The sequence below is a fragment of the Phyllostomus discolor genome, chromosome 6, assembly GCF_004126475.2.
Source record: "Phyllostomus discolor isolate MPI-MPIP mPhyDis1 chromosome 6, mPhyDis1.pri.v3, whole genome shotgun sequence".
Classification (NCBI taxonomy): Eukaryota; Metazoa; Chordata; class Mammalia; order Chiroptera; family Phyllostomidae; genus Phyllostomus; species Phyllostomus discolor.
In genome coordinates this window covers 19,192,389-19,211,849 of record NC_040908.2, presented here as the reverse complement: position 1 = coordinate 19,211,849, position 19,461 = coordinate 19,192,389, and the positions used below count along the sequence as shown (strand labels likewise).

Here is a 19,461-nt window from a genome sequence, read left to right as displayed (position 1 = left end):
TCTATACATATAAGATGAATTAAGGTTTTGAGACATTTATAATAAATTACCAAGGCTTTCCTTGGTGTGTTGAGTAAATCGCAGATTTAATTTTTTTTAAATTCTTACACCAACAAAAATATGAGAGGATTTTAATGTGGTGTATTTGGACATTACACCTAGAAAATCCAGCACTTCATTATAAATGATTTTTAAAGGATGAACTAATCTTATACAGTTAAAAATTAATCAAATTATGAATGTCAGGCTTTCTTGGCAATTATGTTTAATCATTTTTTAATGGCTGGGCTTTAGCCTCTAAACTCATTTAATTTCTCAAGAATTATTTGAGGAAAAAGAGAAATATACTTTTTTTCTTTATCAAGACAGCATTTAAGCTGGCAAAGAAAAAAAAACAGGCACGGATACTCCCGGGTTCTGTGCAGCCACAACCTGCTCTCATGAAGCCTATAAGTAATCAAAAAGAAAAATCTTTCTTTCTTCGTGAGTTTGAAGACTGCCTGCAGGTTCACTGATTCTGAATACTGCACCAGGCTAGCTCCAGCACGACTTCTCCTCTCCTCGTTTTGATGGAGGTGTCAGGTTTGATGCACTAGCTAAGCAGTAGAAATGGGTGGGAAATGGAGAGCTGGGCTCATTTGCAAGTGGGCACTGGCACTCAGCACTGACGATGCGGTCTGTGCTGTGATTCCATCCAGCCAGTGAAGTTCACGGTCACCAAGAAAAAATTCAGTGAAAAGTAAGACTCGCCAACACACCAGGATGGAAGCTGTCAAGATGTAAATCAACAGTTTCCTTGCGCTCCTCTGAGAATAACCTTCTGCTTCAGGGCACTTGCATTAAAATACAACAAACTGAAACTTACTGGTCTTTGTCCAGCACACAGAAGGAATCCAAGAAGGGAAAATTGGCAGCTATACTTTCAAAGTCCTCCTGGGAGATGTACCCATCATGGTCATGGTCATAGTTTCTAAACACAGACTGCAAAGGAAAGACAAATATTTATTGAGTGACCACGTACAGGTCAGACTCTGAGCTTGTTACTGGGACAGCAATGACAACTAGCGTATTATTCTCTCTATTGAGGGACTTAGAACCCTGTGGAAGACAGCAAAATCAAGAGCCTCTCTGGTATAACAAGGTTAAGTGCAATGCTAACGATGAAAACAGTGCTGCTCGGAAGGCAGCTTTAAAAAGGTTTCCTGGAGAAAAGGAGGTCTAAACACTTGGACCTGGGTTGAGTAGGAGTTAGGCTTGGTGAGTTCACAAATGCTAATATCACCATGTCAATAGAAAATGAAGCTACAAAATGTAAAATTATCTCAAAACAAAGCACACTTTTATTTTTTTCTTGGCTTGGCTTGGTTGATTTTTTAGCTGTATTTTTCCCATACCGTTTATCCCCTTACACCCACCCCCACCCCTTCGCAGTCACCACCCTGTTGTCCTGGGGTCCTCTTTCTTTTTGGCTCCATCTCCCCACCCCCTAACCTCCCCACCCGCTTAGCTGTCAGCCACTATCTATCCATGAGTCTGTCTCTATTTTGTTTATTAGTTTAGTTTGTTCATTCTAAAGCAATTCCCATCAAAATCCCCACAGGAATGTTTCAAATGAACAAGCTAATTCTAAAGCTCAAACAGAAGTGAGCGCCTTCAGAGCGGCCCAGAATTGTCTTAAGAACTGCCGAGGCTGCGGCCACCTTGGTTCCGCAGCCCAGGGAAGCCGCAGAAATGCCCTTTCGGGAGGACAGGTGCTGCAGCGGCCCCACACTGAACCGGGGTCTGGAGTGGAGGGAGACAGGGACGGATCAGTCCCGGAGCTCAACGCACAAGATTCCACCCAGGCTGCCACAGAACAAGCCCAGCCGGCGGTGGCAGCTGGAGCCGATGAAGAACCAGCTAGCAGCCCTGGCCGGTGTAGCTCAGTGGATTGAGTGCAGGCTGGGAACCAAAGTGTCCCAGGTTCGATTCCCAGCCAGGGTACATTCCTGGGTTGCAGGCCATAACCCCCAGCAACCGCACATTGATGTTTCTCTCTCTTTCTCCCTCTCCCTCTCTCTCTCTCTCTCTCTCTATCTATCTCCCTCCCTTCCCTCTCTAAAAATAAATTTTAAAAATATTAAAAAAAAAGATTTTTTTTTAAAAAAAAGAATCAGCTAGCAAAGCAAAATAGGCGAAGTGAAAAGAAGGCACACAATGCTATGTTCAAACTGGGTCTTCCACACGTTATAGGGGTTACTAAGGTCACTCTCGGGAAATGTAAGAATATCCTCTTTGTCATAGAAAAACCAGAGGTCTACAAGAGTCCAGCTTCTCATACCTACATGGCTGCAGGGCAGGGGAAGAGCCAAAATTGAGGATTTATCTCAGCAAGCACAGCTAGCAGCTGCTAAGGAATTCAAAGTTCAAGGTGAAGCAGTCTCAAATATTCCAGAAAACACAGACTCCAACTGTACAAGAGGAGACTAAAGAGGAAGAGGCTGATGAAACAGGCATGGAAGTTAAGGATGCAGAATTGGTCTGGTCACCAGCAAATGCTTCTTCCATTTTCCCCACATTGATGCTGTCGCTCCCCTTTCTACAGGGAAAACTCTGACAGCCTTGCCCTTCGTTAAAAGTGATGTTTCTTACCTAAATGGCATTGTGCTGCTGGCTCACAGGCCCCCTGATGCATGCAGCAAGAGCGCTTACCCAACTTGCAGGATTTTTTTCCTACTCCCAGGTATGTTATCGTGACCTGTGTGGGTTTTGAATGAGTAGATTCCCCAAACAGCCCCTCCAGGTGCAGAGGAAATGACAGAGGTGTCAAATGCTGGAGACAGAAAGGAATTAAAAGTAGCGCCCTGGCTGGTGTGGCTCAGTGGATTGAGTGCAGGCTGGAGAACCAAAGGGTCACTGGTTCCATTCCTAGTCAGGGCACATACCTGGGTTGCCAGCCAGGTCCCCAGCAGGGGGCGCCTGAGAGGTAACCACACACTGATGTTTCTCTCCCTCCCTTTCTCCCTCCCTTCTCCTCTCTCTAAAAATAAATAAAATCTTTTTTTAAAAAGTCACTCAAAAATGCAAAAGAGTATTTGGGCAAGTAAGGACAGACAGAGAAGGGGGGCCTTTTTTGGATGTTCTGCTGCAGAGGCTGATGCCCAGTAGAGCTAAGTGTCTGCTAAACTGCTCCTACTTGCCAAGGGCTGTTTTCATGTACTCCATCTGATTCCTGGGCAACCAAAGAATATTCTGGAAAGAGAAAGGGGCCTTATAGTGCTCACTCTTAATGCTCCTGCAACCACTTACCTCAACTAATTTCCTTATGTGCTTGTTGATGACCGTGGGGTCTGGCTTTGGCACCACTCCCGATGCCCACTCCAGGGGCACCACGGGCTTGGTGGGCGTTGTAGGGGAGGTAGGCTGCTGACAGAAAGCACACACAGTTTTCAACTGTATCTGGGACCTTGAACAATTAGGACCAGGAACACCAAGACAGTCATTTTGCATATTAATGATCTCAGTAAAAATGCACATATAGGTAGCACTCCAGTGTTTTGAAAACAAGCACCTTTTATCAATGGAATCTAATCTGTAACTAAATACATGTTGGAATAGTGTACTTTTTTAGCAGCAAACTAGATTCTATTATTTTAAATGGAAAAAAAATAAGCCCTGGCTGGTATAGCTCAGTGGATTGAATGTGGGCCTGCGAACCAAAGGGTCAAGGTTCGGTTCCCAGTCAAGGCACATGCCTGGGTTGCAGGCCAGTTCCCAGCAGGAGATGCATGAGAGGCAGCCATACATTGATGTTTCTCTCCCTCTCTCCTTCCCTTCCACTTTAATGATAAATAAATAAAATCTTTAAAAAAATTAAAGCTACAAATTATAAAAAAGAAGAAATAATAATAATTGCTCTCCCAGCCCATACAAAAATTCTATTCAAGTTCCCCAAATATTACTAAAGCATCCTTAAACCCCTACATAACAATCCATACAGACTTTTGTATAATACAAAATATATAGAACACCAGTTACCTCATTCTTTAATATTTGGCATTAGTGATAAATTAGTAGGTGTGTGCAGTAAATGGGTACCAGTGTTCCACCCATTTTGTGTCTTTATATTGGCATCTCTCTGGATACACTTAATCACTTCTCGCTGTCTAATTATTAGGTCTCTCTAGCCCTGTTTGGTGAAATTGCTTCCTACACAGGTTTTTCCACCTTCTTGCAAGACATTTTCACTTACTAACGTGAAGATGTTGGTGATAAAGCATAACACAACACAAGTGAGAAACACGACCTGGTCAGGAGAGCAGCCAAGAGTGCTATTTCCCTTTCATCTGCTCCCTGGGGGCCCGCATCATGTAAATATTTTGGCTGGTGTACACACACAAACTTTTATCAACAGGTGTTTTTTTGTTTGATACTAAATTAGGAATAAACATTTTTGCAAGAGGAATTGAGGAGTGACTGTACTAATTTAAGCCCTTAAGAATTTTGTGAGGTGGGTGTTGCTGGCATCCAAAAGGACCAAAAATTATCTGCCACCTGGATAGGGTCACTTTCACAAACACCTGCACACACTATGGCACTTTCTATCAAGATTTCCATTTTGTTGGAAGGGCAGATACAATGCTTCCCAGATGAGGTCAAGTTAAAGGAGTTCATCATTACCAAGCACTTATTGCATGAAATGTTAAAGGGACTTATCTAAGAAATAGAAGAAGATGAAATACTATGAAGAGTAAAATGACAACAAACTCACAACTATCAACAACTGAACCTAAAAAACAAAAACAAACACTAAGCAAATAACTAAAACAGGAACAGAATTAGAGAAATGGAGATCACACGGAGGGTTATCAGTGGGGAGGGGAAGGGGGAGAATGGGGGAAAAGGTACAGGGAATAAGAAGCATGATTGGTAGGCATAAAATAGATGGGGACGTTAAGAATAGTGTAGGAAATGGAGAAGCCAAAGAACTTATATGTACAACCCATGGACATGCACTAAGGTGGGGGAATGCTGGTGAGTGGGTGGGGTGCAGGATAAAGGAGAAGGAGAAATTGGACACCAGTAATAGCATAATCAATAAAATATCCAAAAAAGTTTTTTAAAAAATAATTTCCATTTTGCTGATCTGATTGTTGAGGTCACCCTGCCTGGTCTCAGGAATCTGTAACTGCCTGCCTGTGACTATGGCTGAGTAAGAGGCCTCTGAACCAGGAGACACTAAGGAGACAAAAACTTATTTCCCTGGCATCAACGCTGCCTGTTCTAATGCCTAGGTCCCTGTGCATGATCGGCAGTCAATGATAGGTAACAATTCTCTAGGAAAGAGAATGAATCTAAGACAGATGCGATCACGTGGGAATGCCCTAAGGGAAGAGACTCAGGGGGCTGTGGAAATGAAGGGGTTATCGACATCAACCCCTGCCCCCTTGGCTTTGTCAAAGCCTGAGTCCTTGAGAAATCCAAGTCTCCTGGCTGCCTTTGTCTCCTCTGCCCGACTCAGGCCTGCGGAAATAACAGGGATGGTGCGGCCCAGACCAGAGTCAGGGGACCCCCGGGGTGACCAGGCCTGAGACATAGAACGTGCAAGGTCCTGTGAGATCTGCTTGCTGGAGGATGCTCTTTAATTAGAATATGAAGGCACAGGCAGGAAACGAAACTAAGTTTTTAAGTCCTGTACTCTTTTTAAATGATAAAACCCCAAAATCTCTGGCTTAGTATCCCAGCAGGAGATCTGCCAGCGCCTCTCAAAGCTAACTACTTGTAATTTGCAAACTGTATCGGTATTCTTAATAAAAACCTGCTCGGGCGGTAGAACAGGGCACTCTCCACTAGAGAGGGAGGACAAGGCACTCTCCACTAGAGAGAGTGGCCATTTCGTCCCTATTTCCCCACAGGACTTGGCTGTCCCTGTGTATGTTTTTCTTGTCTTTCGACGAGCATCTGCAGCAGGGATGGATACTGCTGGCCCAGGATCCTCCACATCTGATGAAGGATAAACCTATGGTTCCCAAAATGTTCAGCAGGGTACCCTGCCCGGAGTACCTCAGAGAACTTAGAGGGGTACCAAAAGATACTGCAGACTTCCAAGGGAAATACAGTGACACCCAATATTTGTCAGACCCACATAAACTACCAGGTTAAAGTAGCTCACTGGCCACCCATTAGATAGTGCTACATTTCTTTTAATGATATCATATATTTCTGAAGCAAAAATTTAACGGAGAACAAGAAATAAGGTTGGCAGTATCCAATCCAATTCAGACAGTTAAGAAATTGTCCAGTGCTGCCCTGGCTGGTGTGTTTCAGTGGACTAAATGCCAGAATGTGAGCCGAAGGGTCGCCAGTTTGATCCCTGTCAGGACACATGCCTGGGTTGTGGGCCAGGTCCCCAGCTGGGGGAGTGCAAGAGGCAACCGATTCATGTTTCTCTCACACATCACTGTTTTTCTCCCTCTTTCTCCTTCCCTTCCCGTCTCTCTGAAAATAAATAATAAAACCTTTTTTAAAAAAAATGAAATTGTCCAGTGCCTAATAAGCACACACATTCATTGGTAAGTAACTGTGGTTATTTAATAATGAAATAGAGAATATTTTTATTTCAACATATGTGTATTTTTTTTTCAGTTGGGTACTAAGTGGTTAGAACATAAATATTTATGAGGTTGTTTGGACTTAAACTATTTTGTAAGAGACTGTTGAGCATTTTGTTTGAGCTACAGGTCATGTGAAAAATCTGAGACAGGAAGTAAAACATAAAGAACTAGTGAGGCACGAAGGAACCACTGTGAACACGTATGAAGAAGTTCCTAGCAGGACTGACTGTTCGGGTGAGGTCGGCCAGCACCAAAGGTAAGCGCACTGAAGCCACCGGCCCACAGGAATGTAATCCTGACTGCAGCTCGCTCTCCAGCCATGCACACGTGTCAGACACGGAGCACAAAACCACATGGCATCCACTAAGACAAGAGACAGCAAGGGACTGAGGGATGTGTTTCAGAGACTCACGAGGTTTTAGCACTTGGGAGGGGCTTTCAAAGTCTGTGTTTTTACAAAAAAGTAAGATGACTTTTCTATGTTTCTGCCAATCTTCCCAAACTGGGAAAATTTTATCCTGAAAATAAACTTAAGTAAATCTTAAGCAAGATCAGGCAAGTGTGCTAAAATGGTCGAGCTGACCCTGCTCCCACAAGGGTGGTGGGTCAGCGAGGGGCAATGCCCTGCAGTATACAACACACAGGTGTTGCAGACAGGCTCAAGGCCAAATCCCAGTTCTCCCACTTCCTGGACACCTACGTCCACCAGACTCAGTTTCCTTAACAGAGCTAATGAGATAACATAATGATGCCCTGCCAGACATGCAACAACTAACATAGCAATAAAGGTACCTATTTACAGGTAAAGGAAGGTGTCGGATGTGGAAATACCCTGTGCGCATGTGCAATACAGCCAACCATGCCATGGCCAGTTTCACCTCATCAAAGCTCTCCAACGAGGGCAGAGCTTACAAATTCCTTTTCTTTTCCCTCCAATAGCTTTGCCTTTCTCTCCAGCTCTCTCTTTGTCATGATAACTTGGAAGAGTCTGGGTCTCCACTCCTCCCTTTGTCTCTGCTCTATGTTCCCACACCACTCCATTCTTCCCGGGAGATCAGCCTCCGAGGACTGGCAGGAGGTGAACTTGCTGATGGAACCACCACACTCACTATTTTAAGAACAGATGCTACCAGGTCAGCTGACTCAGACTCGTGTTCCTGCCCCCCCAGTGCCAGAGAACAGCTCTCAGAGTCATTCTGCCTCTTGCTGTCTCATGGTGCAGAGTCACGGTAAGTGTTAATAGACGGACAGACTTGGGGTCTAGAGTTACTGGCAATGTGCCCCAGAGCTCAGCTGGTGTGGAGAGAAGCATGAGACGTTTATAAAGAAAACTGATCTCAGGATGTGAGCATAAGAAGCAAACATAGACACTTTTTCCTTTAACATGCACACCTCATCCTCATTGTAAATTTCAAACTGATGCAGGTATTTTTTTTATTACTGCAAAACATACCTAAGATATAGTCCACTTACTAAAACTGATGAGTAATGCATATTCAGTAATGCATTTTCCTCAGTCTCATTAGATCATGTTTCTTTAATGAAGAGTCAGCCATCAATTAAGTGAGACACTACCTCATGTAATATTAAAACTCCTAGCTGAGTCAATCATTAGTAGAGAAATTTGTGAATTATAATCAGGGTATTTAGAATTTATTAAATCTAATTTTATGTTGAGTGGTATTTTTTTAAAAGGCTGGAAAGGCCAGGGGTGTCCAACCTGTGGCCCGTGGGCTGCAGGCAGCCCAGATGGCTATGAGTGCGGCCCAACACAAAATTGTACATTCACTGAAAACATTCTAAGATTTCTTTTTTGTGATTACATGTCGCAATGTATTTAATGCGTGGCCCAAGACAACTCTTCTTCTTCCAGTGTGGCCCAGAGACACCAGAAGTTTGGACACCCCTGGATGATCTCTAATGTGAAGATGATTTTTTTTGGGGGGGTGTCCTATATATAGGTGAGTTTTCAGAGACAACACAACCCACAGAAAAGCAACAGTAAAATACAGTCATTGCAAATGATGTTCTTCCCTATTAGTCTATGTAAAGAAATAATGCTCTAACTGCCAGGGCTGAGGTGTTTCATTGCTAAAAAGGGAATAATATAGATCTTTACATTCTTCAGTCTTTAGATCACAAAGCACCACTGCAACAATTATTGTAAATGACGAACGACAGGGTTTGGGGCTGATCCTGGGAGAGAAAGCAATACCTACCGATTTAGAGTTTCTAGGCTCCAGCACCAGTGACAGCTTATAAATATCATCTTCGGTGTGATAGAGGTCCAGGGAAAGCTACGACAAATTAGAATGGATCAATAATTATGTTGGCTCATATTTATTTACTTACTTGAATTGCTGACATACTTTCCAAACGGAATGTTTTAGCCAATGTCTAATAATCTGAGTGAATGCGGAACGGTACAAAGATGGCATGCAGGGGTGGAAAATGAAATTAAAGAGAGAAAAAGTTAAGTTTCCTGGGGCCACCAGCATCAACAAGAACCCCTGACTCAATTCTCCAATAATACTTGTCCAGCGGCTTCTAAGTACTAAACACTGAGCTAGAGATAAGGCATCCTTGATATTAAAAAAGCAGGAGCAAATGCATGGATTAAGACCTGTAAGTGTAATAAATTCTTTTTTAGAGGTTTGATTGAAGAACTGTAGAAATTAAGGAGAAATTACTAGGTTTCTATTATTTTAGGTCATTGTGCTAAGTCCTGGTGATATAAAAACATATAAAATCATTCCTACCCTCAAGGGCCTGACAGTTTTCTAGAATAAATAGGACCTGAACACAAAAAGATATGTTCAAATCAACAAAAGGCAATCCAAGCTAAATGTGAAATAAGGTGTCCCACCCTAAGTGCTATACAAATCATTCAGGAAGGTAGAGTGGATCATGAGGGAGGGGTTTGCAGTTGGGGAGGTCTGAGTTCAAATGCTGAGTCTGCCACCAGTTAGCTCTGTGACCTTGAGTCAACTATTTGCTTCGGACAATCACCTTTCACATCTGTAAAATGGGCACCATCATAAAAGTCCCAGCTGAACTGGATTTTTATCAGGATCAAATGGAATAATGCATGTAAAGTACTTCACATAGGATCTGGGGACATGGTGGAATCTAAGAAATGTAATTTAGTATTATTAATGTTATTGCTATTAATACACCTATTATAGCTAATATTATTATTATGTGTGGTGACCGCTGAAGACGGAAATGATCAGGACTGATTCACACAGCAGCTTCTGAATTGAGGCCTACTGGGTAGACTTGGACGCAGAAAGAGGGAGGGAAAGATCAGGGTAGGCAAGGACAACAATGAATAACACCTAGAAAAGCTAAAACGCACAGTCCCATTCACCTGAAACAGGAGAGTCATGAGTCTTAAAATAAGCCTGGAAAATTCTCACCCATGCCCTTCAACGTTAAGACACTTGACGAATCACACCATTTCATCAGCATTGAAAATAATCAAGTACCCGTCCTTTCTTTGAGCACTGAGGCATGGAAAATTTCCTCCAACATATTATGTCTAAAGATAACAGCTTAATGTGTATGCGTGTGGAGTGATGGGGAGAAAAAGGAGGAGGAAGCAAGAAGAAATTCAGAAGCAAAAAATGTCTTTCAAGGATTTATCTTGTTCTAGTTCAATTAAAAAACAATTTGACATAATAAACTGTCATTTTTTAATCATTCATTCAGTCAACAAATATTTCTTAATCACTTAATATGTGCCAGGGACATTCTAGTCACTGTTCTAGCTACTAAATTCAACATTTAAATGAAGAATTTCATATATCAGCTATGTCTGGTGCGATTCAGTGGGTTGGGTGCCATCCCAGGAACCAAAAAAGGTTGCTGGTTCAATTCCCAGTCAGGGCACATGCCTAGGTTGCAGGCCAGGTCCCCAGCTGGGGGTTTGAGAGAGGCAACCAATCAATATTTCTCTCCCTCTCTTTCTCCTTCTGTCTATAAATACATAAAATCTTTTTAAAAAAGAATTTCATATATCATGTCATGTATTGCTTTATCTAGACTTTGTAGCTTAAAGGTTTTTTCTGAACATAATAAAAAATTGACCTTACTGTAGAATTGCCCCAGCATTATTTCCGATCACGAAAGTCCTGCTCACAAAGAACGTGCCCTGTATCCACCTTCGCCTGCACAGCAGCCACTCTTACCTCTAGGGGCTTTGCCTTTATGCAGAGGGAACCATCCCCTGTCATAAACTAATGCCTAAAGAAACCAGCCATTATATAAAAGAGTGAAGTGGGATTCCTGAGATTTTTTTTTCAAGAGGACATTAAATAGTTTACCAATTACACATGATAGTGGATGATCCACAAGCCTCATTCCCACCTATAGTTTTATCTGGTACTATAACTCAATTTAGATACATTGCACAGGATGGGCCAACAATCTTTAATAACCCAGGAAATTCTATCACTCAACTTGCGTGGTCCCGAAAGGAATATTTTGATGGCGATATTGACCTAACAATGTCTTATTTGAAAACCAGGTCTTTGCCAATGTAATTGACTTGGGGGGCAGTCCTTGTCAGGCAGACAACAAGGAACATTTGTGTTCATGAGTGGACTCTGACCATGGGTCTCTGGGACAGGGAAGCAATAGGCAAAGGGTGTGGTCTCTGATGAATGGGAGGCCCTGCCACAACAGAGCTCGGGCAAACTGTTGTCAGTGCGACCATTGTCGCCTTCTGATTGGCTAAAAGAAGTAAAAAACCTGGAATTTTATATGACTACCCACTTTCTGAACACTGGCACTAATCACAAAAAAATGTATAATTCCTTGTGAGACCAACACAACACATCCGCTGAGGGCAGGTGCTCACCAGTTGGTCAGTTCCACACAAGGAGACTCTGCTAGTCCCTACGCCTTGTGGAAGCGGGCAGTGCACCTTGCTCCTCCACCTCTGGCATCTCTGTCGCAGCGTGCTGCCTTCCACTGCAAATGCTCCGTACATGGAAGGAAAACCAAGTGACGCCTTCCTTCTGAATTCCTTGTCCCTGAGAGTTACATAGTCAATAACATTGCAATGACCACATATGGTGCCTACTGGGTACTAGAAATATCAGGGAGAACACTTTGTAAAGTACACAACTATTTAAACATTATGCTGTATGCCTGAAATTAATACAACATAATATTGAATGTAAACTGTAATTTAAAAAAGAAATAAAATAATTAAACTATTTTTTAGAAGGTTCATCTGGACTTCGATGAGCACGTTCCTGTCCTCCTGACGCAGCCTGTAAGGACTGGCACTGGCATCTCCCAGAGTTGACAGCAGCACCAGATGTGCAACCTGAAATTCAAGGAAGCCACACACTAAGGAGGGGAGGTCACAGGAAAAGACACAGGACATCCTCGTGTATGCTCCTATGTGAAATGGGCAGATATTTGAGCCTATGATGGAAACGTTTTTATCTCCTCTCAATGTTTGCTCTTCATTATCAGTGGTGCTGGGAACCTGGGCAAGTTGTCAACCTGCTTGAGTCTCCTGATGTAGAAAATGGGACTTATAAATAAAAGCTCCCTCCCCAGACTGTGGTGAGGATTGAATGAGCTAACGTGTGTCCAGTGGGTTTGTTTAGAGGGTCACACGATGAGGACGGCCAGGTTTGGTTTCTAGTCAGTGCCGCAGCCAACGCCACAGGGCTCATCAATGAACAGGGCACTGCCCTCGGGGTCCTCCCCACCCCCGTCCATGCTCTGCTTTCCCAGCCGCGATCCCACTTGCTCTTTGCAATCTCCTCTGGGCTTTACGACCCTGCACAAAATGACCTGTCCCACTTCCTGTCCCCTTTTTGTAATGCAGGCAGCTCGTCAATGGGATTTTAAGAATATTTGCTGGTGTCTAACATCTTTCAGTTTGGTTGTTTCTGAAAAATGTTCTCAGTCCCTGTTCCAGGTTGCCGCATTTACACCCAAGCCTACTGGCAAAGATGGCCATGGATTCTGTGTGGACAGTATGACCTGCGTGGCCTGGAGTGGAGAACTGGAACATAAAACACACTCCGTCATCACACTATCTCCACTCACCATTTTTGCAGTTATTCTTCTATTTTTCTTATGAGACTGTAAAAAAATACAGGGGCTTTCCAGTTATTTGCATATACTCAAAGTGGTAAAAGTAACTGATAGATCTAAAAATATTATGAAAAGAATCAGATCATTTTGTATGCATGAAACAAGGAGCTTTCAAAGCTCCTGGTATGTGACTTGGGATCACAATAAAAAAAAATTCTCTTCTCCAGATCTTTCCCAAAGAGAACGATCTGAACCACGACAGGTTATTGGCATTGCATCCTCCCTGCGTGTGTGCAGGGCCAGTCAGGGGCCAAAGTGATGGTGACAAAACTGGCACACATAGCCCTGCCCTCACAGCTTGTGCTCTGCAACCAGGTCCTTCTTAATATGCCCATGAAGAAGGAGAGAGAGATGACTTAATTTTTACAGGTACAAAATAAAATAAATGCCAACAGTATTGCCACATTACAGAGTACATGTCTGAAAGAGAGAGAGAGAGAGAGAGACCGACCCAAGCTGGAATTTAGAATTTTGCCATTTGCAAGCCTTTTATCCTTTATAAATCTGCTTCTTCATTTGTAAAATAGGAAGGGTCAGGGGCAATGTTACACTCTCCACCCGGCCCAGGCGCTACATCACAGGGTTCCTGGGAGAGTCTACCAAGAAAATGTACGTGAAGAGTGCTGTAAGAACTGTAATCAATCATTACAGTAAGTTCACGCAACACTGTGCAGCCTAGTGCACAGAGTAGGCATTTGGTAATTGTTGAATAGTTCAGGTCATTTCATTTTCCATCTTCTAGGGCTGTCAATCATATGTCGGCCATGCAAACAGTCACCTCAGGCAAAAACTTAATCTAGAGTCTCCGGACAAAATGAATTGCCCTTTAAATGATGGCCTTACAGACACCCTCACATGCATTTGGGTTACTGCAGTCAATCCTACAGTTTTAGTCCCACCAGGTGGGTGTGTCGTGAAATGCACACTGGGATCTAGCAGATACCTCACGGGAATGTCCTCGATCCTCATTCTGGGGAGGTTCACCTGCCTGTGGCCAGGGAGAATGAATGGAAATCCCAGTGCACTGAACTTTCTCCTTGGTTGTGAAGAGACAGGAAGCATCCTGGCTTTTAATAGAAACTGGCCTGATGACCTGGGTTCATGTGAGGCACCATGCTGTCCTAATGGGTCTCCAGGCTGCAATCACAGAAGCACGTTGACACTTGGTTCCCTATTCCCAAGATTCCACCATTCCTCACACACCTAGGGTCCTAGAAGCTTAGAGCTGGAAGAGACCTCACACATGAGCCCAAAATCCTTTTGGAAAAATCCAAAGTCAAGGCTTGTTAAAAAGGAGACAAAATTCGTAATTGTGGAGGCGGGGCTCAAAGCCAGATCTTCCATCTAGGCAGGAGCTTGCCGCCACCCGATGCTATGTAACACGGTCATTGCTAACTATGGTGTGTGGTGGCGTCTAGATTTTCCTTCCACATGAGACAGAGAGAAGGAGCTGGCACCTTTCCCTTTTTTCTTTTCTTCCCAGTAAAAGGAGTTCTTTCCTAGCTTTTATTGCTACAGTTTGGATTTTCGATTTGCATCCCAAACGTTTCACTCACACACCCTTCAATATTTCTCTTTATAAAGACCTGTCGTGATGTTGCTTGCTGCACTTTTAACTCAAACATAATTTCCCTGCCCCATCACCATCTGTTGGCAGGGTGAGGCACTGTCTTGTGTCGTCCTCTGCCCTGTGCCCTCCTCCTCCACACCGTGAAGACGGCCTGGCCGTGGACATGTGAAACCGGGCTGCTCTGCAGACATCACCTGTGTTTGCGGGTTTGCAGTCTCTTTCAAGCTGCCAGTCTGGGCACTTATTCATGGAAACAGATTTACATGGCGAATGATTAATGAATACAGGTGCCTGGATTATTGTGAGGTTCCCCCCCACCACCCCCAATAGAGAATGTCTGTGTGTTTATTGTTTGTCACATAAACTCAACCCCAAGAGGTTTGTGTTTCTGTGTGTTGGCTACTTCTGCTTTATACTAAGGGTGCAGATGGCATCGTTTTGTACACTTAGGGTTTCTCTCCTTTGGTAAACAATTATGTGCTCTAGGAACAGTCAGTTAGTGAGAAGGTCTAGGAACCACACTCAATTCCAGGGTGACGGTCCTGGGGGAGTTAGGCTCCAAGGGTTTCAGAAAAGGTGTTGCTTTTGTTTTCATGGTCATTAAAGGGAAAGAGTCAATTCAGTGTTGCAGCCAAGTTTCCGATGCTACAAACCTAAAGAGGGAAGCTGTTTCTCCACTTGTTAAGCGAGGGAGAGACAGTCTGGTTCTGCTTTGTCCCCCTGACCAACAGGTAGCCAATGGGACAAGTTCTCTTCCACACACCTGTTGTGTCTAAAGGTGCTGGGATCTGGACACCAGCTAAAGGTGTGTGTCACAAGTGCCCCGAAATATGAATGGTAAGTAAACTTTTGTCTGACCTCCATCATTCCTAAATACAACATTTAATTCACCTGTTGAGCTCCTAAATAGGCCACTTAGTCTTGTGAGAGGTTCTGGGGCATGTGATGTGTAAGTCAGGTAACAGAAAGAAAAAAATCCCTTGCCCAGTGACCCTTCCTACAGTAAGAAAGCACAGAGTGCAAAGGCAACACGTGCGATGGATACACTGAGTGCTTTGGGGCGGCGGGGGGCGGGGCAGAGAATGCTCCAGAAAGATAGAAGCTTTTCCATTGGGGCTAGTCGCAGGGGTGGGGAGGGAGGAGGTTTTCCCAGAAAGTGCAGGACCAGGAAGCAGAAGGCAGCAGTTTGTGGTGAAAAGTATAAGAAGGCCACTGATCCTCAAAGGCAGCTGTGGTGTGGGATCCGGTGATGACCAGCAAGGCCAGCCGGAGGATCAGAAAGCGAGTCGTGAAAGGCCTCCCGTGCCAGGCTGGGCACTGACTGCATCTCAGGGTGTGAGAGGCTGGCAGGGAGGGGCAGATCACAAAGGAGGCCCTTGCATCACTCCAGCCCTCCACAACAGCCGTGCAGTGAGGATGAAGAGAATCAGATGCGTTGAGGACATACAGAGGAGGTGATTAATTACTTGAGTGTGATGAAGGAGAGTAAGGGACTGAAGACAGCTCTGGAGGGCCTAGCTAAGAACTCTAGACACTGGAGCTGCAGGGGTGGAAACGGGGCTCCTCAAAGCAAAGGGAGATTTCTTTGCTCTAACATTAGAGTCTTAAGTCACATGGTTCTGGGTATGGGGTCCCCTTCCCGCAGCCTTTGAGATTTCTCCTCTCCTACCAACCCTGAATGCAACCTCCTCCCTACCCCCCGTGAACTGCAGGCACAGATCCTCCTGCATCCCCTGGGACGCGAGGTGCAGAAGAGCCATCAGCACAAACCCCAGTCCTTGGGACTCACCGTGAGCAGGTTGATCAAGTCCATGTTGGGCTCTAAGTGGTGGGAGGCGTTCTGCAGGGAGACCAGTTCACTCAGGGTGACGGAGAGCTGGTGCATTTTCACAATGTTCACTTTGTTCTCCTCCGTCCAGTCTGGGAAAATGACATGGACCGCTATCAAGTCTTTCAAGTGCACGCCAAGGATGGGGATTTTGAAGCCATCGCAGTCAGCAAAGGCCTTGCGGTAATTGCAGTAATTGCCATTGGAGGAGACGAGCTCTGTCATTTCATTCCAGTTCTGGGAACAGATGAAAAAGAAGAATTTTCAGGCGGCCTCCCCATCTGCCCACCCCCAAGCCTGCCGTGTGTGTGTCTAGGAAATTCCTCGGCTACTGAGAGAAGTATCAATTGCACTAATGTTGTTGCAAGGAAATTTTAAACAGGAAAAAGAAAGAAACATGTAGTAGGCCTGGCTACGAGTTGGACAGCCCGTTCCATTCTGGTACAACTTGCAAATAGCCCGCCCCTCTGCCTAACTCATAGGGATGTTGGGATTTAAATACCATGTGTATTTAAGTATTCTGCAATTAATGAAACTGTTACAGCACACAAATACAAGCATGTATTGTATAATATTTAAGTATGCAGTGTATTAAAACATCCTAGTTATTCCAAGAGAGTTGTGTTTGAGGTATTTCTTGAAGGTTAATCTGGAACACCATGGGGTAGGAAAAGTCACACGGAGGGGTTGAGATAGCTGTGTTTTTGAACTCTGCCACTAACTAGAAGGGTGAACTTGAGTAATTCACTTCACTTTTAGAGCCTCAGTTTCCTTTTCTGTCAGAAAGAGGAGTTCAAATAAGTAATTTTTTAAGACACAAGTGGTTCTTAAGAGCCTCTCTCAAAGAGGCTTGGTGGTTCCAAGCCTCTTTGAGCCTCTGTTGAATTCATATTCTTCTCAACATTTAAAATGTGTCTTGCTCTTTACTTGAAATTCAGTACAAAGCTAAAGGAAAATGAGACCCATACTGAGCCCCATCATACTTGGAATGAGTGCAGTGTTTGAGGTCAAACAGCAATGCTTCTGTGGTTTACATCCTCCTGTTTATATGGACAAGTTATTGTTGGTTGCCTAACAGCAACCAGACTTTCCAAATAGACCCTAATTTTGATCAGTCTACTCTTTCCCGAAGCAGCCCATATAACTCAGATGGAGCTGTTTCCATCTCTAGGTCCAAGAGTGAGTTCTGATTTCCCATCATCATAATTCCAGCCCTCTGGTGTGTGATTGGTTCAGAAACACAGAGTTAAGCCAATCAGTACATTGTATTCCTCTGGAAACTGTTAACTGATCCAGGAGTGGGCATGTTACTTGAGATGGTCCAGTCTGTCTTTAAAAAAAAAAAGGTCCTTAATTCTATAGGGAGAGGGTTGAAGAGAATTTTCTCTGTCCCTATCTTTCATGAAAAAGAAACCATAATTTTCTGCAGATAGCCCAATCAAGAGAAAAACCAGTCTGATGAAACAAAACAAAAACTGATACCCAGAGGAAGGCAGAGCAACTGAGGCAGAGCTCTGATCAGACCATGCCTGAAGCAGCCCTGCCTCTGGACCTCCAGGTACGTGGGAAGATGATCCGTTTCCTTATTGTTTAAGCAATTTCAAGAGTCTTAAAAAACAGCTGAAATTGTCCTTACTGATACAGCAGAGTATACCCTTACTAGAAAATCTTTTCATAAGATGAAATGCTGCTTTTTGTTCAGTATGGAAAAATATTATTATAATGGTCTGGAAATAAACATGACAGAAAGCTTGATTTGGGAAATGATCATTTAAATATTTAAATGAATACTTTTATTCTTGACCAATCAGCGATAAATCTACAGAAGATCTATACGAGGCCCCTTCCCTTGCATCTCTTGCAGAGTTGACCACAGCACCGTGAATTGAGCAGGTGTTCTATGACTCCATCGGAGGGAGGAACGATAGGAAAGACTTCTGTCTCATTTGCCTTATACCCCGTGCATATCACAGTGCCTATCACACAGGAAGCACCAAAGACACCCTTGTTGAGCATTTACAACTACACTATGCATTGGTGATGGAGGGGTTCCTACTAGGACCCTTGCTACCACCTCCAACCCGTTTTCTGTGGGCGTGTCTACTCCCTTCCTACTCTGCCCGCCATGTGTAAGCTCCCATCGTCTCAGAAGACAGCTTCCCCTCTGAGTGACAGTTGTGAAGCGCATCTTACCCTGAAACAGTTTATAAGGGAACTTTTTACTTGGGATTAGATCCACTGTACCTTCGTAACTTCTGAAGAAAGGTGAGAATGGGTCTCTTTGAGGCGCGAAATGGAACTGTGACTGAGGCCCCCCACCACTGCCATCAGGGTGTTAAAATTTTTGAGCTGAAGGAGCTTCTACAATAAAAAAAAATGTTAACATCAATACTTTGTAACAATTTTTGAATTATTCTGAGTTTTCTGAAAGTACTAAATGTATGTGCAATTTAATAACATGGAGGACCTAGGAAAAATAATATCAGTTTAAGTGAAATGCAAATAAAATCAACTAGAAAAACATATCAGTCATTTCACAGAAAAACAGCTACATTAAGTGCTTTTAGGTATGGCAACTAAAAGTAGTCTTCTTGCATGAGAGAAGTATTTGTGCATTAGACATTCATGAGTAGTTTAATTGTCCTTTGTATTATGAACCACAAATTTCCTCAGTGACCTTTCTTAGTGGAGGGAGTGAATATCTAAAAAAAAGTTTAAGAACTCCAGTCTAACACATACCTTGGCAACATTGATAAACTTTGTGATGACTTCCGCCCTTTGCTGGGGGGTTGGTTTGCTAAGAACCATCAACTGGACCCACTTAGAGATTCCATTGAATAAAGCAATAGATCTCTCCAAGGTTGGGTTATTCTCCAGGCAGCCATGGATGACATAGCTTTGGTAATCGGTGAACTAGTGAAAGAAGGTTCAGAGAGTCTGAATTATAATGAAGCAATTGCAAAATCAGAAATCGGAATGTTGCATGAAAGAGGTGAGATACTGTTTCATCACAGCATAACAATTTCTTCATTTCATAATTTAATGGCGTCTTATAAGTTTAAATGTACCTCTAGCACGTTCTTTTGCTGCATTTTACTCCTCAACACAGACACACTTATTACACAAGACAGTGTTGGTGGGGCGAGGAAGGGGTAAGACTCCAAGACACATTCCACCGAACCCTAAGTGGCTGGATGACAATATCCACCTAGGGCAGTGGTGAAAATGGTGGTTTCTGGGAAGACCCCAGACCTAAAGGGTCAGTCAGTATCTCCAGAGGAAGAACCACAACTGGTGATTCCAACGGTGAGGCAAGTTTCAGATACAATGGCGTACATTAAAAAGGAAAT

The 19,461-nt window shown here is 43.6% G+C and overlaps 1 protein-coding gene across 8 annotated transcripts in view; it reads right to left on the bottom strand.

Moving 5' to 3' along the window:
• Positions 1 to 19,461, bottom strand: part of RASGRP3 (RAS guanyl releasing protein 3) — a 101,274-nt gene that overhangs the window by 14,199 nt on the left and 67,614 nt on the right. For 7 of the 8 annotated variants that reach the window (XM_036027843.1, XM_036027846.1, XM_036027844.1 and 4 more), the window contains 6 exons: positions 18,851 to 19,024; positions 18,356 to 18,472; positions 16,073 to 16,348; positions 8,813 to 8,890; positions 3,289 to 3,405; positions 866 to 981 (listed from right to left, as the gene is read on the bottom strand). In XM_036027843.1, coding sequence (XP_035883736.1) covers positions 866 to 981; positions 3,289 to 3,405; positions 8,813 to 8,890; positions 16,073 to 16,348; positions 18,356 to 18,472; positions 18,851 to 19,024 — 878 coding nt within the window. The remainder of the gene's footprint in view (positions 1 to 865; positions 982 to 3,288; positions 3,406 to 8,812; positions 8,891 to 16,072; positions 16,349 to 18,355; positions 18,473 to 18,850; positions 19,025 to 19,461) is intronic. The other variant, XM_036027847.1, reaches the window with a different exon arrangement.